The 23,730-nt window shown below is 36.9% G+C and overlaps 1 protein-coding gene across 2 annotated transcripts; it reads left to right on the forward strand.

The window, feature by feature from the left end:
* The first annotated feature begins 223 nt into the window (after window positions 1–223).
* tmem87a (transmembrane protein 87A) lies at window positions 224–23,433 on the forward strand. 2 transcript variants are annotated; one of them, XM_088079351.1, is made up of 21 exons: window positions 224–466; window positions 1,780–1,855; window positions 2,013–2,101; window positions 2,752–2,871; window positions 3,050–3,106; window positions 6,631–6,690; window positions 7,767–7,841; window positions 8,197–8,338; window positions 8,522–8,583; window positions 9,733–9,916; window positions 10,018–10,117; window positions 10,863–10,956; window positions 12,528–12,596; window positions 12,935–13,043; window positions 13,131–13,189; window positions 14,019–14,122; window positions 14,205–14,278; window positions 14,919–14,980; window positions 15,982–16,034; window positions 16,139–16,169; window positions 20,044–23,433. In XM_088079351.1, exons 1-21 carry the CDS (start codon window positions 329–331, stop codon window positions 20,083–20,085), a joined length of 1,800 nt encoding a protein of 599 aa, XP_087935477.1. In that variant the 5' UTR covers window positions 224–328; the 3' UTR covers window positions 20,086–23,433. The 2 variants fall into 2 exon arrangements, with proteins under 2 accessions (XP_087935477.1, XP_087935476.1); XM_088079350.1 differs by lacking the exon at window positions 12,528–12,596 and adding an exon at window positions 11,030–11,107 and having other exon boundaries at window positions 225–466.
* Window positions 23,434–23,730: the final 297 nt, after the last annotated feature.

Consider the following 23,730-nt stretch of genomic DNA (forward strand, 5'->3'; position numbering starts at 1 on the left):
ATAATAATAATAATAATAAACTTTATTACAGACTCAATGGTCCAGATAAGAGCAAGACAATACATACAAAAGATATAAAAGACACATATATAATTTTCATAATAAAATGAAAATGGGAGGATAAGTGAAAAGATATTTGTTATTATTATTATTTTATTGGTACGATAAAATACTATAATTTTCGCATTTCAATTTTCCCACGGTCCCTGAAAGCATCTTCCCTCCTCTGGTGACGTCAGCCGGAACCAGGAAGTGTGTAGCAGCTTGTTGTGAGTTGTCGCGGTGGCTTGTTGCTGTTGCTGGTTTCTTCTCTCCTCCTGGGTCGCAAATGACGGGCTCCTCGGGACAGGGTCGGACCGGGCCGGGACTCTGGTCCTCTGCGCTGCTTCTGCTGGTGCTGACGGGGCTGATCGGGCCGATCGGTGCCGTGTCCGAACCGGGGAAATGGAACCTGAACGTCGACAGCGTGAGTTTCCTGTTAGACACGGAAGATGTTGATCAGTGTAGTTTTAGCTGATAGTTTGACATGTTACGCAGGTTATAGAGGAGGATGAAGGTGTCACTGTGGTTCAAGTGCAGCGTCAGAAACATGCTAAACAGCGTTAGCTAGCCGATCGCGCTCAGTCCGATCAGCAGGTTTTATTTTGTAGGCTGTGTGTGATATAAATGACAGCAGACAGATGTGTGCAGAGGTGGGAACTCCCCATGTACTCTCCTGATTTAAAATACATGTAGCCAACTAAGGCACTGTTCTGTATTTATCAGAGGATATGAGGAGGGTGGCTGCGTGAAACTTTTTTTAACCATCCCCGAAGCTGCATATATTTTTCCTCGAGCCTCCCAGAGTTACTAAAGGTAAATGACGCCTCTCTCTCCACCATAAAATAGGCTATTAGATTTTTAAACCGACATCGTGAGCATCTCAGCAAGAAATGTCCCTCAAACTGCAAATACATATTATTATTATTATTATTAGTAGTAGTAGTAGTATAAGTATTATTATTATTATTATATAATTACAATTAGTGTCAGTGGTTATTGTCTTTTATTTGAGTATTTTTCTAATTGTAGTAATGGTATTTATGTCATTTTTATATACATAAAACAAAATAAAATAAAATAAAATAAAACAAAACAAAAATATGAAATATTATTCTTAATTATCTTACTCAAAATTCAACATAAAACAACCAATAAAAAATAACTGGCAAAAAACAAAAACAAATACATAGTAAACATGTAAACTAATTCATAATTTTGGTGGCTAAAATACTTTAATACTTTTTTTTGTGAAGTGTCATAATAATTTCTTCCAAAAGCATGGGAAGAAGGCCATGAGCAAATTAGGAAGAAAAGACCCAATAATTAGCAAAAACAATTTTAAAAAATACTATAAATATATCTAAAAAAAAATAGCAAATAAATAAATAAAAATTGGCTTAAAAGTAATTATTCTGTAAAACATTTTTTAAATAATTAAGATGATTACAGATATCGTTTGGACATTTTTCCCTAGCTTTTAAAACATTTTTTCCACATCCATTAATTTCTGGCAATTTGTGAGAATCCAGTTGCCAAGTTGCCCATTGCCTTTCTTCCCATGTTTTTTCTTTTTTTTTTTCTTTAAAACAAGCCAGTTCGCTTGGTGTTCGAAGGGTTCTGGACGCAGCACAAGAAAAATGATGTAGATCCAGGCTCCAAAGGGTTAAAAATCTGATAAACACCAAGATTATTTTCTTGAGAAAAAGTCTAATCAGTTGCTGTTTGTTTTTTTTCCAGGAAACTCTGAAGAAGCACAACTTCTTCTTCTTCTTCACTAAAACTCTGTTCAACCACACCTACATCCATCTCAAACGTAAGTCCAGAGACGCTTTTATTTCTGATGTATTTACTCCTTTATCGATTGATTTATTTCCATTTTCCACCTGCTAGTCACGTCTGAAAACTACCCATAGATAATGTGGTGTGTGTGTGTGTGTTTGTATGTGTGTGTGTGTGTTGGATGGTGGCAGAGAGCTGTAACTCGTCGTCGCCCGTCCAGTTGAATGTTTCCTGGTATCTGAGGAACTCCCACTGCCACGATGAAGTCTTCAGCCTGGACGTGAGACATAGATTTCTACTCTCTACTGTACTTTACTGCCCTAAATGTTGCAGCTCTTTAATTTAATGATTCTATTGGCAGCATATTTAATAATCATTTAATAGTTTAAGTCTTATATTGTAGTAAATTTAATAATTTTAAGGTCTGGAAATGTTGGTCGAACAAAACAAGATAGTTGATGAAGTCACTTTAAGCTCTAGAGTAGTGATGCTCAACTTACAGCCCACAGGCCAAATGTGGCCCCTGATAGGGTGCCAGGGGCCCCCCAACCATTTTCTAATTCACAATAAAAATAAAGTGATTCACACTGAGAATTGTTTTTGTACTTTTAGTATACATAAGGTGTAAAAGTGCATAAAACAGCATCAAAATAGAACTTGTTGATAGAAAAAGTGCCAGTGGAGCATCCCCCACACCCCCCGACAGAGGTCCCAGCTAAGGCCCTAATGTACTGAAAACCACAGACACATCCCAAAATCCTAGAAATGTCCAAAATCTGAAAAATGTCCTAAAATCCTAGAAAATATCCCAAAAACCATGAAGGATCCTAAATTAATCGTGTACAAATCAATCAGACTCTGTGCTGCGTGCCTCATGTTCCTTACTGTTTGTTTGTTTGTTTGTTTGTTTGTTTGTTTGTTTGTTTGCAGGCAAAGAGGGTGGGAAGTTACTTCAACTCGACGGAGGTCAAAACAGGAGGAGGAAGTGGATATTATGTTTTTCACCAGTATCCTGCCATCGTCTGCCAGCCACACTTGAGCCCCAACAAGGTGACACACACACACACACACACACACACACACACACACACACACACACACACACACACACACACACACACACACACACACACACACAGTGTATTCACTGACTCACAGGTCAAACACATCAGTAGTAAAGTGAGCGAATGTGGTGATTGTGTTTGTTTGTTTGTTTGTTTTGCGACAGTTCGGCCTGGAGATATTTGACCCGAAAATACGACTGACAGAAGCGCCGCAGCCACAGGTGAGACGCTTTGTGCTTCTGTCCGTCTCAATCAGAGCGGCACAAAAACAAGCTGACCAATCACAGGTCATGTGGCCAGCTGCCGTGTAGCTTCAGGCGAGAGTTTAGATCAGGCCCAAAAATCCATCCCAACTCTTCCTGAGCCTGTGCACGTCCTCTCCCAGCCCGTCCCGTTAGCTGTATTTATGGGCGGAGCCTAAACCTGACATTTTTTAACAAGTTGTATGTTATGATCAAAGTTTAAACAAATAAGCACAACACAGAAGCATGCATTGTATAACAAAATAACGTGTTTTAAAGGAATCCAAAAAACACTTAAAAAAAGATCTATAGCAAACAAAATAACTTTGGATAGCCTTAGTCTAATATAATTCAACAAGGTTTTATAGATTCATATAAAATATTTTGTAAATAAATTGAATAGTTATTTTTACTTCATAATTAGGTAGTGCAAAACACTGAGTCAGGTTGATATTTTAAAAAAGGCAAAAAAGGACAAGGCTACGCACACATATAATTTGCACTTAGTTTAGGATATGAAATAAAATAAAATGTATTCAAATCAAATAATAAGACTAAGTAGTGCCAACGATCAGGTGGCTGTAAACAAACAAGAATGGCTGAAACGAATAAGGCTATACACACATACATTTTTTTATTCAGGCTATGTTATAAAAAGTAGCTGCAACACCAGCATACGGTCACACATGTTGTCACTCACGCCGTGAGAACTAAAAACACACAAAATCAAAAGATAAAATGATCGATACAAAACGTCTCACAGAAAATAACAAAAACTCTGTACCTCACTGGCTGCGTTAACCTAAAGAGGAGAACAGAACGGTGTGGAGCGTCTTCACACGTCGTTATTTTATCTCACAGTTCATCCTCTGCAGCGATTCGACTACTCAGCCTCCATTACCTCGCAGGACGGGACCGCAACACTGTAAAAATTAATCAGTTCCAGTATTCCGGTACGCAGGTCCTTCCAGAGACGTGTGTTTGTATAATTCATCTTAAACCATATTAACTTTAATTAACAAAAGACACACAAAGCATGATTTGATTCAACTCAAATATTAATCATGAAATTAAAGGTATAACTGCAACTTATGGCAGCTACATAAAGTCAATAAATTGTATTCAAAACTAAAGAAAAAAAAGAAAATCAGATGGACAAGTTGATTGGCAATATAAAAAAAATATTTAAAAAAGCCTCACACCATAACTTGACCCTAGAGGGTGTGGGGGGTCCTGACGTGACCCAGCTGCAGGTCCGGTTGGGTCCAGCTAGGCCGCGTCGGGCCGGCCTCTGGCTCAGGAAGAGAGTCAAACCTCTAATCCAGGCAGCCTGAAAGTGTTATTAGTGTTTTTGTTCCCCGAGTCGAAATATTTCCCGTGTTGCAGAAGTTTGAGGATGTTTCTGGAGTCTCTCCAAACTCTGCAGGCCTCCTCTCTGATAACTATCAGTCACCGCTCAGCTCTTTTGTTTCCACACGTCAGAGAGGATCGTATTCTGCTCAGTTTCAGCTCTCCATGTCAGACTGGTTCTTGTTTTTGAAACAAAACGTTAAACGTTGAAGAACCTCGATGTGCACTGAGTTCTGTCATTTTTACTCAATCTGCTTGTCTCTTTGTCTGCTGTCTGTTCCACAGAGTAACAGAAACATTTGGAAGTAGCCAGCGTTAACCCTTTTTTAACGTTAACGCGTCAGATCGACATCAGATTTTTTGTGCTGCGTTCAGACGCCTTTCACAAGCATTTACACCTTTGACACTTGAACGAGTTGGTTTGATTTATTTTAAAAACATTGGGAAAAAAGGGAATTAGCAGGTTGGCATGAAATGTCCTGCAATAGAAAATTAGAGGATAACTAGGAAAAAATATCAAGAAAACTCAATTCATAATTATATGTTCAGAACTAGATAACAGAAGAATCTTTATGATTTATACATATATAAATATATATATATATATATACATATATATACAGGGCCGGCTCTACCCAATTTGGTGCCCTAGGCGCCCTAACCCTAACCCTAACCCGCATCTCCGCACCCAATAACAACACATCACATGCTCACACATAATTTAGGAACATGTCACTGTTTATTTATTTGTAATGTTAATATATATATATTTTTTTCTAGACAGAAAACACTAAGTAAGGGCGCCAGTGGGCAAAGAAAATTATTATTTTATTATTATTTTCCCTCGAGGCCAAAGGGGACTGGCAGCGTGGCGGTGCCCCTCCAGCAGATGGCGCCCTAGGCGACTGCCTGTATTGTCTATGCCAAGAGCCGGCCCTGTATATATATATGTATATATATATGTATATATATACATATATATATATTACACATACATACATATATATATATATATATACATACATTAGCACTTTTTTTCCTGGTTATTTCCTGTTTTTGTTCTTTTACTTTTTTATTTGCTTCCTTTTCTCCAGTTTTCTTGTACTGCATTCAGACACCAAGGCAAGCCATTTAGGGGTGAAAGGGGAGAATAATTTTTTAAAATATCAAAAACTAGGAAAAAATGTCCATAAAACTATATTTGTAATTACCATAAGTATATATTTAAAATTATGTTGCAGAAAAAACATATATTTATATATCTATCCATTTATCTATTTGATAGATTAATTTTCTGCACTTTTTTTGTCCTTTTCTTGTTCTTTTTTTGTAACTTTTTACTAATTTCCTGCTAATTTTGTGGTCATTTCTTGTTAAGCTGCTCATTTCCTTATTTCTGTGTTTTTGAAAGCCAGGTTTCAAAGGGTTAACCAACATATTCAGTCCCTTCAGGATTTCCCAGGCTTTGTTCTGATTGTTGCCGACTTAAATGTCTGATTTCACGGCCGCTTTTCTAAAAACAATTGTGATACATGTTGCAATGTTTTTTAGGCACCGTCTGTAACTGCAGGAGCAAGTGAAAATTGCAAAAATAGTTGCATTTCTTTTGTTTTGTATAGCCCATAAAAAATGGGTGACAGCTTATTCCAGTGTGTATAAAACTGCAAACAGCCCAAACTATCTGCCTCAGTCTGGTCCGTTTGGTCCTATCTTGTCTGTCCTGTACCGTCCTGCTTGTCTCGTCCGTCTGGTCTCGTGCAGTCTGTCTCATTGACTTGGTCCTGTCTTGTCTTGTTTGCCTTATATGTGAAATGTATTTGATTGTCATGTGAAAACTGGTTTGTATTGTGTACTCGCACTGTGTGAATCTGTAAAAACCCAAATCAATTCAAAAACAAGTTAGTTTGGTGACACTGTGCAGAGGACTGTTATAACTTGGAAACTAAAATTATTGATGAGATTTTCAGAGAGAGAAGTTGTGGACAAAACTTTAAGCAGAATTCACAGGGATTGGTTGAATTTGCATGAATTGTTGCAAGTGCAACATGCTGGAGCAGCTGTATGTTGCACTACCTTTAAGCATCTTTAAGAGCTGTCTTATTCATTATCACTTTCTGTGTTAAACCTATTTTCCCTTTCCGTTTGTTTTTCAGCCAATCACAGAGAAGACGTCAGGCAGGAAGAGGAGACAGGTGGAGCCTCCAAAACCAAAGGTGTGCACATCCATCTCACCCAGAGGCAGCAGAACACAAAGCAGAACATGCACCAAAGAAAATACATAAAGTGTAGTAGAACCTGAAATAAAAAAATATTTTCATAAAAAAGTACATGAAAATGTGGAATTTTAATTTAAAAAAAGAAAAAAGAAAATGTGTAATTTTTAAAAAACAACAAGAAGGAAATGACCTGTGAATAGTGCTTAAGAAATTCTGTATGTAATCATGATAATTATAAATATAGCTTTCTCAAGCTTTTCTTCTTTTTCTCTAGATATTTTCCCTAGCTTTTTGAAAAATAATTTCCTAAGTCAGAAACATATTAAAATTACACGAAAATTTGTTTTAAAAAAAAGGAAAAAGAAGAAAATAAAGAAAAAAAACCAAGGTATGATCAGTGAATAGTGCTTTAGAAATCTAATAGTTAATATTAATTACGGAATTATGATGATTATAATTATAGTGTTTCCCGAGCTTTTTCCCCTTATTACCTAGGAAATTATTGTTTAAAAATCTAGGAAAAAAAGTCTAAGTCAGAAATTTGAACAAAAAAAAGTATATTAAAAAATTGTTTAAAAAAGGTAAAAATAAGAAAATAAAGTTTAAATAGAAAATAGGGAGATTATTTGTAAATAGTGCTTATAATAATCTTCTAACATAATATGTAATTATTATAATTATTAATATAGTGTATCCCTAGCTTTTCTCCTTTTTACTAGGAAATTTTTCCTCAACTATTTCTACTTTTTTTAATGTTTTTTTTTTTAACATTTCTTACTAAGCTGCCAATTGCCTCTTTTCCCCATGTTTTTGAAAGAAATTGCACCAATGTGCTCAGAGGTCAAAGATTCAAATACTTGTAAAAGGTGAAATGTGAAAGTAGCACAGGAAAGGTGATGTTGCTCCAAGCTTCAGTTTTATTTAACACAAAGACGAGGAGAATAGGGTGCAGGTTAAAAAAATAACAGTTACCCTTTCACAAGAATCTCTGTGTGTTTGTTTTTTTGAAGATCCTTATTTATTTTTGATGTTGTATAACAAATGTTTGACTGGCTGGTGTTTCTGTGTCTCAGGCTGCTGCAGCAGAGAAGGAAGGCGCTTCAGCTGATGCAGGGAAATCTGCCGCCTCTGATAAAGAGGGGAATCAGGTTCGTCCGGTTGGATTAGCTAAACCTGGTTTTTAGAGTAGATGGGATGAGGTTGCTGGTTTGGATCCAGGATAAATAGATGTGGCGTTACAGTGTTTAAAGTGCAAAACTGTGACACTGAGCCAGCTGTCTCAAGGCTTAAACTGGATAAAAAGTCAATTTATGACACCTTGACACATGCACAAAGGGGATATGTCACCACTGACAGGGCCCAATGACACAGGCAGTGTGAGTGTGACAGATATATACACATATACATACATATATGTATATACTGTGCATATATATGTATATACATTTGAATGCAGAAAAGTTGCGTGTAATATCTTTAAACCTTCTGTGTGCTTTTGCTCAGGTGGCGCCTGCTCATGATCACTTTGACGTGGTGGCTGAGAGCTGGGAGGATGGACCCTACATGTTCATCATGCACATCAAAGAAATCAAAGACAAGAGCCGAACCTCCGAAGCCAAACCCACCGCACCCTGGAGTCTACAGCGTCAGTCACACTCACACATAAACCTACACACACACAGACACACACACACACACTATCTGTTTAACCATTAACCATTCGTCATTTCCTCTGCTGGGAAACTGACAGTGTAGCAGTAAATAAAAAAAGTTTGAATGCAGAGAACCAGTGAGCCGTTGTTCTGAATGTGTCTGTTTGTGTTTGCAGTGCAGATCAGCATGAAGGGTCCTCATGACTACATATCAGCCTCTGAGTGGCCTATGATGATGGTGAGCACACACACACACACACACACACACACACACACACAACACAAAACACTTCAAAAATGAAAAATCAAACACTCAAATGTATAAACAAATTCCTTGAAAAACCAAAACCATCGTCTGTCTCTGTCTCTATGAATGAATGCAAACTTTCATGTTCTAAACATTGGCTTCAAGTAAGAAAGCTGTAACCTAAAATTATGTTAACAGCCTTATTTATTTATTTATCTTTATTTAGACTCGAAAATCATTTACAATGAGGTCAAGCAGAAAAAAATAATGGAATTCAAGATTAACAAATAACACACACTCACACACACACACACATATATATGGAATACATAAGAAAATGTGATAAAAAAAAATAGGCATACAATCAATCAGTAATGTGAACCTCAGAATCAGTAGAAACAAGTGCAATCAGAAGTAACAAAGTTAAAAATTAAGATCTAAAAAGACCATATTTATATGTTTGTTTGTTTCAGACTGTAAATCATGAATTACATCATTTACAATGTATAGATATTTACAGTCTGCCCTGATATCTCCTTAATTGTGATTTTTTTAAAAATTGTTTTTAGATTTTATATTCTTTTTCTTTTTCTCCTTCTTCTTCTTCTTCTTCTTCCTCTTCTTCTTCTTCTTCTTATTATTAATTATTTTATTTATGTATCTATCATTCATTCAATCATTCATTTATGGCTTATTGGTTTATTTGTATGTTTTTTGTGTAGTGTTCTCATTTATCGTTCTTTGCTTTTTTTAGTTTGTGCTTATATATTATATAATAATTGCAAAGGTCTATAGTTTATAAATATAGATCTTAGACATCATGTTATTACTCTAAAAACTATAAAAAGTAAAAACTATTAGTGACCTAAAAAGGCTAACTAATTAAGAAGACAGGAAGGAAAACATAGACACAAGAAAGAATTAAAAACCACCAGACGTATCCTTTAAAAGAACACATTTTTTGAATCAAATATGTGTTTAATTCCCAGTCAGGGCACACAGGAATAAGTAAGTTCTGCTTATCACACTTCAGTAGGTCACACTGGAAATAAGTTAGGCTTCTTTGAAAAAGCATCTATAATATTTGACAAACGTTTTTGTACAAGTTTTCTTAAAGTCTGGCTCTGTGATTGTGTGCAGTTCTACATGGTGATGTGTATTGTGTACGTGCTGCTGGCCGTGTTGTGGCTGGTGCTGTCTGCGTGCTACTGGAGGGATCTGCTCAGAATCCAGTTCTGGATCGGGGGAGTCATCTTCCTGGGCATGTTGGAGAAAGCCGTTTACTATGCTGAGTTCCAGAGCATCAGATACGACGGCCTGTCAGGTAGGTGAAGACACAAAGGCGCTTTGTTTCTTTCTGGAGGTGAAGCTTTGACACAGCGGAGCTTAAAGAGTTAATAAGTGAGCTGATGTGTGGTCCTGCAGTCCAGGGGGCCGTGGTGTTCGCTGAGGTGCTCTCTGCGGTGAAGAGGACTCTGGCCCGGGTGCTGGTGATCATTGCCAGTCTGGGATACGGCATCGTCAAGTAAGCACAGCTCACAGTGTGGTTTTCACATCTTGAGGTTTCCTTTTTTCTGATTGGAAATTAACCCTTTGAAACCTGGAGCACCATCCCTTTTCTTGTGCTGCTTTCAGATGCGTCTCACAAGTATTTAAACCTTTCAAACATCAGCAAATTAGTGCAATTCCTTTCAGTAACATGGAAATAAAGACAGAGCAACTTCGTAAGAAATGTTCCATAAATTGCAAGAAATGAGTTGATTTGGAAAATTGTTGGGCTTTTTTTAAAGATAGGGAAAAACATTTAGGGGAAAAGAGAACAAAGTTAGGGAATTTTTTTTTCATAATTACATATTGAAAGTTATGTTAAAAAATTATTAGAATTTTCAAGCACTTTTTTTTACAGGTCATTTCCCTGTTTTGCTTTATTTTAATTTATTTTGTTTTGTTTTATTATGTATTCCTTTTTCTTTCTGTCTTTCTATTTTTTTTACTACTTTTTAGGTCATTTTAAATTTGTGATAATATCTTGCTAACTTTTTGGGTCGTTTCTTCTCTTGCTCCTCATTGCTGTCTTCCCATGTTTTTGAACAAAATCAAGTCAATTTGCTCAAGTTTAAAAGGATTACCCTTTCATTAACTTAAATTTTAATAAAGAAAAGAACCTCAGTTTGTAAACAAAGATAATTTTCAGATCATCTTTCAGTCTATAAAATGTAAAAATGATGATCACACATTTACACGCTGTGACGGGATCTGTCCTCCTCCAGGCCCAGACTCGGCGCGCTGCTCCATAGAGTGGTCGGAGTCGGTCTGCTCTACTTGATCTTCTCCATCGTCGAGGGCATCCTACGAGTCAACGCTGTAAGTCACATACACCTACATGATGTGTGTGTGTGTGTATATGTGTGTGTTTCTAACCTGTTTCTCTGTTCAGGATCGAGGCGACAACAGCAGCAGTAGACTTTTGTGTGACATAGTGCTGGCCTTCACTGACTCCTGTGTTGTCTGGTGGATATCCTTTAACATGTACACACACACACACACACACACACACAAGAGAACATTTTTCTGACCCAATTAGCAAACCTTCACATAACATCTGTTTACAAACTCTCACAGAACTTGTGCAGAATAATTTAAGTGTCATTTATTCAGTTGTCTGCTCAGTACAGCCCCTCTCTGAAGGAGAACTCCATTGACAAAAACAGTCATTTTACCTTTCTGAACACGGGAGCTGCTGCTCTACTGCTGCCTCAGTTAGTTAGTCTGCTTTGTTGTGTAACTTTGGTGAATCCAAAACTAATGTGACGTCCCCAGCAGCATAGACTTTAGAGGAATACAGTTAAAGGTGCTTACACATGAGGCAGGTTTCCATTACAGAATTGCGTAAAACTTATGCGTAAAGCGATATTTTTGAAATGTAGATAAAACACAATTACAAGATGACTTTGTTTCCACTGAGTGATGTTATACGACTTCTCCTCTGGCGAAAACATTCCAGGAAGCATGGTGATGGATGTTCAAAGCATTAGCAGCTTTATTTCTATTGCAGCCATCACACTAGCCGTCATTATTTCCAATAGAAGGCAACGTGTTAAGGGAGCGATAATGGAAAAGCGAGCCCCTTATATGTGGGAGCGGCCACGTATGAGGGATTTCTGGGAAGTGATAGTCCATGATTTTACAGAGGTATTGTGGATTCAAAACTTTTGAAGAGTTATACGATGCAATAACACCTCTTGTAGTGCCTGCTGCTTCATGCCTGAGGAAGCCAGTTCCTACTAACAAGCACACAGCCATAGCATCATGTGACCTAGAAAAGCCAAAAAAAGTGTTTCCATTACAGTTTGGTGAAATATTGCTTTTTCGAATTGCCTGAAATACCACCTCATGTGAGTTTTTCAAAATTAACATTAACATGTTTCCATTAGGCATATTTTATATTCACAATTTCAATTAGCACAATTTCAGTGTTAATGGAAACCTGCCGAGTGATCATTTAATTTGAGTCTGGTGGGTTTGACAGCAGCGATTTCAGGGCTGTTTCTGGGTAAAGCGGAAGAATCTTTTTCTTTCCAAAAATTGTCTATCTCTGTAGGGATCTGAGCCTGTCAGTGGCAAAAACAAACCTTTTTAGTGGACGTGCATTGTTGGTGCCCAGTTCTCCGCAGTGATTATATTTCAGTCATTTAGACATAAAAAAAATGGAAATTAGGGTCCATGCTGAAAAATACTGAAGTTATCCTCTCACTGTAGCTGTTTTTTGGTGTGGCACACTGCATTTTGTGTTATTCCTCCTCTTCAGTCCTCTCTGTCGTTCAACTTTTCTTTACCCTTTCCACATCCTGCCCTCCTTCTCTCCGTTCTCCCCCGTCTTCCTTTTATCTGTTTTTACCCTCTCTTCTTCTGTCGTTCTTTTTCTTTCCCTGTAGGCCGAAGATGATGTAGTTCTCCTGGCTGCTATTCCTCTGGCTGTGCTCGACTCTACCCTCTGCTGGTGGATATCCGCTACTGCACATTCCCCTTATAAATGCAACTGAAAGTTTTTCTCTCACTTTTTTTTCACTTTCCCTTTTTTTCTGCTTTGTCCACCTTTAGTTTTTTTTCTGTGTCCAGCAAAATGTGTAGCATGTAAAAGAAAGATTCTCAGACTTTTTTAAAAACTTCTCACTAATGGTATCTCTTCCTTCATACAAGCCTTTCACAGGAATTTGGGAGTGTAGATATGTATCTTGAATTCAAAGACAGTAAAAAATTTGAAAATCTAAGATACACATTCTTAAATCTCGATGATAACCCAAATCCAGCTGCAGTCAATGTTCCTTGACTGCGTGGTCACATCTTTGTGAGTCTGGCTCAGACAATGAAGCTGCTGAGGCTGAGGAGGAACGTGGTGAAGCTCTCTCTCTACAGACACTTCACCAACACGCTCATCTTCGCCGTCATAGGTACCAAAAAATACTCTGTTTTAGTTGTAATATTTGCTAAAAAAACTTTTCACGTCTTTAAAGCTTGTACGTATGTTTCTCTTTCAGCATCTGTCATCTTCATCATTTGGACCTACAAGACCTTCAAGATGTCTAAATGTCTGTCTGTGAGTACTTTTTTTTTTTAGGGATAAAATCAGTGGTTTTTAGAGCTCAGGGTTTACGTTTAACCCTCTGAAACCTGAGCAAAATGGCTTGATTTCTTTCAAAAACATGGGAAGACGGCAACTTAATTCATTCACACCTATTTAAATCAAATGAGGGAGAGACCCTCATTTTCAGGGATGCCAAGCATGAACAAAGACATTAAAAACAATAAGCAACTTCACAAAAAATGGCCCAAAAATGAGCAGGAAGTTAGTAAAAAGTTACTACATAAAAATTGCCCGAAAATAAGAAAACAAAGAAAATTGAAAAAAAGAGAGATAACAAAATGCCTTTAAGAAAATGCACAAAAAACATTTCTGTACTATCATTTTAATATAGAATTATAAGAATTATAAATATATGTTGGTTTTTTTTCCACTTATTGAGATAATCACGTAATACGCTCCTGGCAGCTAATTTTCTAGTCATTTTTCTTGTCGCCTTTTAATAATTTTTTTTTTCAATTTTCATTGCCTTTTCCTATATTTTCAAAAGAAATCAAACTAATTTTCCCAGGTTTCAGAGGTTTTAAATGGAACATTTTTTCATATAATATGATATATTATAACATTTGAAAAGCAAGTGTTGATTTTATAGTTTTGTCACCCTTTGTTAGATCAATAATGTGACTCTCCTCTCCTAGTACATTTTTCGCTCAGGGAGATTTTTTTTCTTGATGTTAATGAAGATTTCGGAATGATTTTAGTGTTTTCATTCAGAGCGTCTCTCTCTCTCTCTGTCTCTCTCTCTCTCTCTCTCTCTCTCTCTCTCTCTCTCTCTGCGTTGTAGGACTGGAGGGAGCTGTGGATAGATGACGCGTTCTGGCGCTTCTTGTTTTCGATTATCCTATTGGTCATTATGTTCCTATGGCGACCGTCAGCCAATAACCAGAGGTAACGCAGGATGTCAGGCCTCTTCTCTGACAGCTCCTTCTCCTGTTTAAGTAAAGTAAAGCCAGTGTCTCTGTGTGTGCAGGTATGCCTTCAGTCCTCTGCTTGATGAAGAGAGTGAGGAGGAGGAGAAGGAGCCCATGATGAATGAGGCTTTCGGTCAGAACCCCCCCCCCTTCCTGTGTTATTCTTACCTGCTACCATCCTCACTGTGCTCATATTTATTTATCATGTTTGTTTGTTTATTTATTTTGTTATTATTATTCTTCTTATTATCAATTATTTAATTAGTTAGTAACTTACATACTTACCTTTTTTGTCAATTAATTACTTAGTGACTTTGTTAGGTATTAACTTACATACCAGGTTATTTATTTATTTTTTATTTATTTGTTTGTTTATTTATTTTGTTATTATTCTTCTTATTATTAATTATTTAATTAGTTAGTTAGTAACTTACATAATTACTTACCTTTTTTGTTAATTAGTTACTCAGTGGCTTTGTTAGTTACTAACTTAACTACTTACCTACTTAGTTAGTTAATTACTTCCTTACTTACTTACTTTGTTAGTAAATTACTTAGTGACTTAGTTAGTTACTAATGTACATACCTACTTAGTTATTTAGGTTTTTACTTACCTACTTACTTAATTACCTACTTAGTTAGTTAGTTAGTTAGTTAGTTAGTTACTTAGTGTAGACCATCTTCCATACATGCTCAGATTTCAGTGATATATGCAAAGTTATTAACGTGAGTTCATGCGGATGTGTTTGTTTTTGACTCCTGTGCATCTCCAGAGGGGATGAAAATGAGGGGCATGAAAAATGAGGCCAATGGGAATGCCAAAGCCAACAAAGTGGTGAGTGACAAACAACAGCTGCCACTTTTAATAAACTAAAACCAGACTTGCTTGCCAGCAATGTTGCATTTAGCATTCTCAAAGTAATTTGAGTATTTTTTTTTCAGTGGTTCCAGTTTTACTTCAGATTTAATTATTATTTCTCCTCAGAGAAGAATGCATAGATGTGTCAGTAAAGATACTGCGATGGGGACTGATGGGTAACTGGTGAATGATGGAAATTTTCCAAAAATGAACCTTCGACATTCAGTTCTGTTTCTATTACTACTGTATACTCTTTTACTACTGTTTGTTGGCCTTACAGTTTGGGCTGCAAGGATGGTTCTCATGGACAGATGATGAAATATACATCATGCTGACCCCTTACATACGGTGGCAGAGATGTTTCAAACAAACTGCATATCCAAAATGAAAAAAATCCAAATGCAAAAGCTGCAAAACAAATCTCATAGCCTTTGCATCTGCGTTGTGGCTTTTGGGTCTGGGTATTACTGGATAATACGTAATACATTTGTAATTCAACCATAAAACAAATGGAAATACTGTTTTCTCCTTTTTTGTTTAATAAATAGAGTCATTTTTACTTTTTTATTGTCAGAACCAAAACAGGAAAAACAATTAAACAATTTATTTTTTTAAATCAGTATAATATTGTTTTTTACAAAATCCTTTTACCATTTTCCTATTTTGAATTAAGTATTAGGAAAGGCAGCAAGGGGACATGGAAGTAAACATAAATATATCAAAAAAAAGGGCCAACACAATTTACTCATGGACGTATAAAGAGAGCAGAATGTCTATTAAAGTGTAACATTCTGCAAACACCGCATCTATACATAAATAGTTAGGCTAAATAAATAAATATGGTATCTATAATATAACAATGATAAATAATTATATCATGAGCTTAAACAACTTGGCCTGTCAAAAGTCCCATGTGCAATATGATATTTTAAATATTAAATAGAAAACACATCTGCTGACTTGGTTGTATTTTCCAGGATGAGGATCTGAAATGGGTGGAAGAGAACATCCCTACATCGATGGCAGATGTGTAAGTCATCAGTAGCATGTTGGTTCTGATTTCTACATATCAGAAATTATCATAAATTGTTTGAATTAGAAGCTAAAAGTCTTTTTTGTTTTTCCTTGTCACAGCGCTCTGCCCCCGCTGCTGGACTCTGATGAGGTAAGTCGTCTCATCGTCTAAACTGTGATGTAACACAGACAGTAAGATAAGATTAAACTTTATAATTCCTTGTGCAGAAGTGAGGTTATTTAAGGGTGAAATCAAAATAAACAGCAACTGAATATAAAAGTAAAGTCATTTATTTTGAAAGTATCGTTTGTGTTACATTTGTGTTACATAGATATAAATAGATTATGTACAAAACATCACATATTAAATGTAGGCAGCGCCGCTGCTGGCCGTTTGGGCGCCCAGACCGTGAGTGCTTTATTGCTCTTAGTTGCGGAAGGCACAAATGTCCGCATTTTCTCATTTCAAGGTCCTTAATTAGTTCATGATGTGACAGCTTTTCATCCAGCTCTGCACTGATGCTGAAAACAGCAAATTATTCATCCCTTTGAAGCCATGAGCGAATTGGTTTGATTTCTTTTGAAAAAACACGGGGAAAGAAGGCAATGACCAACTTGGCAAGAAATGTCCACAAATTGCAAGATATAGGTAAAAGACCATATGTATTAGCATTATAAATTGCAGCACAGAAAAAAAATATTTTCTTTATTTTTATTTATTTACTTTTTTTCAAGGTCATTTCAGGTCAGTTTCTTGTTTGTTTTTGTTTTCCTTTTTTTCCTCTTATTTTCAGGTCATTTGAGCACGTTTTGGTAAACTGCTTAGCGAGGATGCGCTGCTGCAATCTCGTGTTGTGTCACAAAAAGGCCCAAACTCGGACAGTTAATGTGTTACACATGATTATGAATGATAAAGATCATATTGGCCTGTTTTGCTGCCCCCTCTGGCACTGGTGTCCTAAGCACAGCATGTGATGTGCGTGCCCGTAGCAGCAGCGCTCAATGCCGGCTATTTTGCTCAGTGTAGTTTTTTAGTCTTAAAGTGTGTGTTTTTATTAATCCTGCTGCCTGTCTTAGCTGGGCCTCTCTTAAAAAATCTTCATGGGACTCTGTTGGTTAATTAAGTTTAAATAAAATAAAAATAAAATAATACGTTTTAAGAACTTCCTTAATCTCTTTTAACCTGAAAACAACAGTGTTTGTCGACAAAGTTATATCTGCAAATTAACACATTTTAACAATGAAAGAAATGCTTTTTTATGTATTTTGACCTTTATGTTAGTAAAAATACAACCCCACTTGAATAAATTCAAAATTAAAAATGTAAAAAGTGAAGAGGAAAAGCACATTTTGGAAATTGTAGCATCAATTTATTAATTGCTTTATGTCATAAAAATTTGGCACTTAAAAAAAGGCGAAAACCCAAGATTTTTTTTTTTTTTTTTTTTTACGACTGATCATTTTTTATACATTTTTGGCTTAACTAAGAGAAATCTTCGCAATAATTGATTTATGTCTGCAGGAGGCAAACACACACACACACACATACACGCACACACAAACACAGACGTTTATCCTCTTCGCAGTCCTTATTTTGAGCAGCAGGGGGCAGCAAACAATCAAAGCACAGAACAGCTGTTGCTACGGTTACGTCACACTGTTGTTTATCCTCTTCTCTGTTGTCATGGCGAGCAGAACAATGTGACGATGACGCGCATTGTGTGTGTGTGTGTGTGTGTGTGTGTGTGTTTGGGATGTTGGTGCTGCTGCAGCCATTAATGATAATCTTGAGCGATAAAAACACAAATAAAGAAAGCATCTCTTATTTACGGAACGAGTCAGAATCTCTGAAATCATTTTTTATGTATTTAATTTCTATTTGTTATTTTGTTGATCTCTGTTGACTGTCTTGTGTGTCATTTTACAAATTATTTAAACTTTGATCTCCAAGCTGAACCTTTTTTTCAAAATGATCCTGCAATCAACAAAGTGCTGCTTATGTAGAATCAATTTCTTATGTAAGCTGCTGTATGAACACTGAGGGATATTAAATCCATAGAAAGTATTAAGTGCTTGCTCACTGAAATTTATGGCGTTTTCATTGTGAGGAAAGAAGCAGGAAAGGTTTTTAAATCCTGCAGATCTGTTTGTGCACTAGCAGTAGTGATTGAAGGTCACTTATTTTTTTCTGTCACATCAATGAATTCAAACTGCAGGTTGTTTGATATCTGAGTGAGTGCTAACAATGTCATGAATCTCCCTTATTAGAGGATGAAATTAAGGGGAAACAAAGGCCTTAAAGCTTTGGTTGGCAGAAATGTGGAAAAAGCTAAACAATGGCAGAATTAAAAAATAAACCCACATCCTGCAGCTCTTTCCTCTCTGTCCTAAGCCCCTCCCACCAGATGACAACCACACAAGACCACAAGAATATGCATCCGTACCCTTGTTGCATAATCCTAAACATCTGCTTTTGTTGACATCCCAGTGTTGGTTGCCTAAACATAGCCACGTGCAGCGTAATTCCACCATGTGTTTGTGTTCACATCACAGTAGCAGCATCACGGAATGTAAACAGAAGACGCAGAGAGCATATTTTGTAGACGTGGAAGTTCACTGCACAGCGGCAACATGTGACACACTGTGATTTGAGGCTTTAGCTAGCGTTAGCCACATCAACATTAACATGAAGCTGCAGCCATGAGCCTTTGGCTAAGGTTAGCAGAAGGCTAAACTATTGGCAAATGTGATCTTTTCTACCACTTGTCTGTTTGCGGTTTTCATCCATCATGTCTGCAACAAAAGGAGTCATCTTAACAATGTTGGCCTCCTCACTGAGGGGGGTGGAAGATGGAAGGGCTGACAGAGGAAGGGATGGAGAAGGATGATGGTAGGATTCAGAAAGTCTGAAATACTGAGACGTCAGGTCCATGAAGCAGAGTGCTAGTGTTTACAGATGGAGGGAGCGCAGAGAGGAAGATGACAGCAGTAAACAGTCCTGTTTTATCCTCTGGAGCAGCAATGTCACCTTATTTTAAATAAGGCAGTGAAAACATGAATATTCATCCCTGAGATCACGCAGAGGTTTCTGAAGAAACTTTAAAAAACATGGAGTTTGGGTTTACAGCCAGCAAACATGCTCAGTTTACAAAGCTGTATTATCTCAATACCATTATGAGGAACTGGAATTAACTATCATGACCTTTTTGTGGAAACAACAATCGACTTTTAGAGAAATATTTGAGTTTTTCCTGTTCACATCAATACAGTTGAGAGTTTTACTGGAGTAGCATCTAGTGGCCATTAGTGGTACTGCAGCTTTATGTCCTTTGTTTGCCTTCTGCCCAGCCCGTTCTTACATCGAAGTCCTCGAGTACCGCCATTTTGTCAGTGCTAACAGAAAGAGGCACCTTTCATGTCTGTATGAGGTGAAAATGTGGCTGGAGATAACCTGTGATATGATGCGCTATAAGTAGTACAAAGGGTGGGCGAGAGGGGCGGTGGATGAATCCAACAAACCCTCGACCTTAAAACGTATTACTACACCTTACCATGTGCCTCCTACCCCTAAAACTGACCATCTGTTCCAGCATGGGCTTTTGCTCACATCCCAGTGTTGTGTGCTGTTGTTGCCTAAACATGACCACATGCAGCTTGATTCCACCATGTGCTTGTGTTTACATCTCAGTTGTGGCATCTCAAAATGTCAACAACAGATGCAGGAACATACATAGAGTGTAATATGTAGACGCAGAAGTCCACTGCAAAATGGCAACATGTGATGACTTTGGATGAGAACAATTCTGCCACACAAAATACTACGCTGTATTGATCCACCCCCCCACCCCTCTAGTGTTTAGTATCCACCCATTGCTGATTTTCCAGCAAAGATAGTGCGTATAGTGTGTAACCCTCAAGAAAAACACTTTTAGAAATTAAAAACATTTCTAGTATTATTTTTACAAAGTTTCTCAGCTTTTGTGACAGAGACATTATTCAGTGTGTTGGTGTGTTGTCTGTTGCAGGAAACCATGACGACTAAGTTTGAGATGTCCAAGATGGAGTGACACAGAAGAGGAGACAGACGAATGGAGGGAAGATGGAGCAGTGTTTAAAACACACAAGTCTGGTAAACAGACGGAGAAATGATACAGATTAATATTGGTGGAGTAAGAGATGAGGATTGTTGATTAAATGCACATGTGAAGAGGGATAGACAGACTGACGGATGAAAGAGGGAACGCAGAGAAGAGTGTTTACGAGACTGAGAGATTTAACCCCTGACTTTATGAGCTTTGTAAGCCTTGATTGTACATACACTGGGAGTCAAATCGATCACAGCGGCACACAGATTCGTTTTATTTTTTTTCTTTTTATTGCCTGTTTGTATTTATATTTACATAGATATATATATATATATATATATATATATATATATATATATATATATATATATATATATATATATATATATATAGTATATTTGGACAGATTTGATGCTAATGAGATTCTCTGCTACAGAGCGGCTTGTTTGCCTTTTTACCGTTTACATGCGGAAATGTGAGTTTGTCTCATCAGACATATTGTGTGTTTTTCTTCACTGTTGCCACAATAAGAGCACTCTCTGTCACTGCTGCGTGTTGGTTCGATACCTGTTGAGTGGGTTTCGTTTGGATCCTTTTAACCTGTAAAACCAAAGTTGTGAATTTGAAAGAAAAAGAAGCGCGGATGTGAATGAAAATAATTTCCTCATTATTTTTTTTGTTTGTTTTTTGTTTTTGTTTGTTTTTTTGGAGTTGTGAGGTTTATCATCAAGTTTTGTTCCAGCTTTTCTTGAACCATTAGATCACAGACTGTTTGTGAAGAGTTTTCTTTGTTTTGTATCGTTTCTTTTTGTCTACGTAAAGGATTTTTTTTTTTTTTTAAGGACAAAATGCTACTTCTGGCTTATTTAAGGTGATGGTTCAGACTTTTTGTGGGGTTTCATGAATGACTTAATCATAGCCAGTATTTAATAAACAATAGATGTCAGTTGGCATGCCCCTAGTTTGGAGAAGCAGTGTTGCCACGGATGTCGTGAAAGAGGGCAACAGCAAATGTATTTTTGAAAACTAAAAAAGTCATTATATTTAGAATATTTTAAGTGCTTTAGGTTGCTGTTAGACAGCAATTTCCAAAGGGGAAATGAAGCTGTTACATCAAAGCCAGACTACATTGAGAAGAGCAGTGTTTTAACATCACTGAACACAGGAGCTGCTGGCCTGCTGCTGCTCCCTAAATCATTTAGTTTGTGTGATTGTGTGACTTTGGCATTTAAAAAAGTTAGTTTGGATTCAACAAACACAATTACACTAACTCACACACTGACTGGACGAGAGGCTACACAAAAACATGTTTTGTCAGTTGTCTGAGGTCAGCTCGGTATGCCAGCTCCTAAAGATGCAACTTTAGACTCTACTTGAGTCCGGCTGAGACCCTTACACAGACCACCCTTGCTATCCGTTTTTTCCATTTTTAAAAATTTTAGCACAATATTGAATGAACAAGATTGGTTTTGGAAAATATTGTTTTTATTTTATATTGAAAAACAAATGAATGAATGACACAGATTCCTTACGGACTGTCATCATCTCTCTTACCCCTTTTCCATCAACATGGAACCTGGTTAATTTAGTTAATTTGGTGGTAAAAAGGGTGTCTGTATCAAACCCATTAAGCATGCTCATCTTTTTAACCCTTTAACGCGTGGAGCATCAGTTTTCTTGTGCTGTATTCTGACGCCTTTCACCAGCATTTAAACCTCTCAAACCAGAAAAAAATTGGTTTTAATTCTTTCAAAAACATGAAAAAAACGTAATGAGCAATTTAGCAAGAAATGTCTGGCAAACTGCAGAATAAAAGTAAAAGGTGACAAAGAAATCATCTCAAAACTATTTTGGGGGGGTGGTGATATGTCCAGAAAACTATATTTATAATTCTCTTAACTATATATTTAAAATTATGATATATGATAGATGATATTTTTAAGCACTTTCTTGAGGGCATTTTTTTCTTTTCTTTTTCTGTGCTTATTTTCAGATAGCTCTCTTGCTAATTTTTGCACCATTTTTTGTTAAGTTGCTTTGTGTCCTCTTCCCATGTTTTTGAAAGTAATCAAGCCAATATGCTCAGGTTTCAAAGGGTTAAATATCTGCCCCATACACTGAAGCAAAACCTTGTTCACTCAGTTACTTGCCTGATCAGACATTATCAGGGCCACTTACTTACAGTATCTGCACACACACACACACACACACACTTCTCCTGTCCCAACTGTGTGTGTTTTCCATGACAGCAGCCATTATCGCGCCGAGTGGCCAGCAGCCAGCTCTGTGTGTGTGTGTGTGTGTGTGTGTGTGGATGTGTGAACATATAGACTTCCATGAGTGTGTGTGTGTGTGTGTGCGCGTGTGCATGTGTGTGTGTTTTCCAGCCTGCTAAGTGTTGACAGTGACTTGTCTGAATGGACTAAACGCTCCATACATCATCCCGTTCAGCTGCAGGGAAAAGTCCACTCTCGCTCTCCACTGTCGGCTCCCATCAGCCCGCAGCAGCTCGCAGTATGCTCGCTGTTAGCAGGAACATCACACAAAATGTTTTCCTTTTTTATTTTTTATTTTTGATGGGATTTGTGTGTGTGTGTGTGTGTGTGTGTGTGTGTGTGTGTGTGGACATTTTCTGGTTGGCATCTGAAATTTTGGTTTCCTTGATAATTGTTTTTTTTTGCAATCTTTATCTAAATAGCGGCAGTCTGATACCATATTTATATTGTCTTACATAACGCAGCCATTAAGGAGATTTAAATACAGTTTGTTTGACAGCTGGTATTGTTTCATTTTAAATCCAATGTGCAGGAGTACAGCGCCTTTACAGCTGTCTGCGTACTTACAGGCCGTGGCATAAAACCCAAGTAATGCAAGTGTCCGAATTTGAGAATGAGTTTTTTTTACCCACATTCAAATCTCATTAAAGCAAAATGTGTGAGAGCAACTAGCAGTATTTGTTTATAGGGCTGTTAAATGTAGATGAAAGGGAGAAGTAATGGTTTGAGTAACTAAACATCTGTTCCCTCTGAGCTGTTCACTTTCGGGTGTGAAATGTGGAGGCAGGCGTCGCTTTGAGTAATTAGATTTATTTAAAAGCCTTTGTGATTACTTTTGCTGTTAATCAGTCTGAAAGACTTCAGTGTGAATTTTGTCTGATTTTGAAGAGAAACTCTTCAGTTTGATGTCTCCACATTAAAATCTGCTCCAGTTTTGTCTCTCTTTACGTCACACAGCAGCATCCGTTTGTTGTTGAATGTGTTAAGTACTGTGCTATTTGCTTTGTAAATGAATCAAAAGTTAATAATAAAAACTTGGAAAGTAAATTAGAAATGCTGTGTAATCTTAATTCATTAAAAACATTTAAAAACCGTGTGAACAACAATCTTCACACAGCCTTTAAGCATCTTTGAGTACCTAGGAAAGCGCTATGCAAGTCCTATCTATTATTATTATTATTAATATTATTATTTAGTTCCACTGTAAGCAAACTGCTACTTGACCAAAATTAGCAGTTTTTAAATTATGTGGAATAATTAGTTGAACTTGATTTTATCAGTAATTAACTTAAAAAGAACTTAGAAAAAAACTTTTGTTATGTTATTAATTATTAATTAAGGGCAACTCAAA

Source organism: Plectropomus leopardus, chromosome 6, assembly GCF_026936395.1.
Source record: "Plectropomus leopardus strain MGB_pleo_1.0 chromosome 6, ASM2693639v1, whole genome shotgun sequence".
Taxonomy (NCBI): domain Eukaryota; kingdom Metazoa; phylum Chordata; class Actinopteri; order Perciformes; family Serranidae; genus Plectropomus; species Plectropomus leopardus.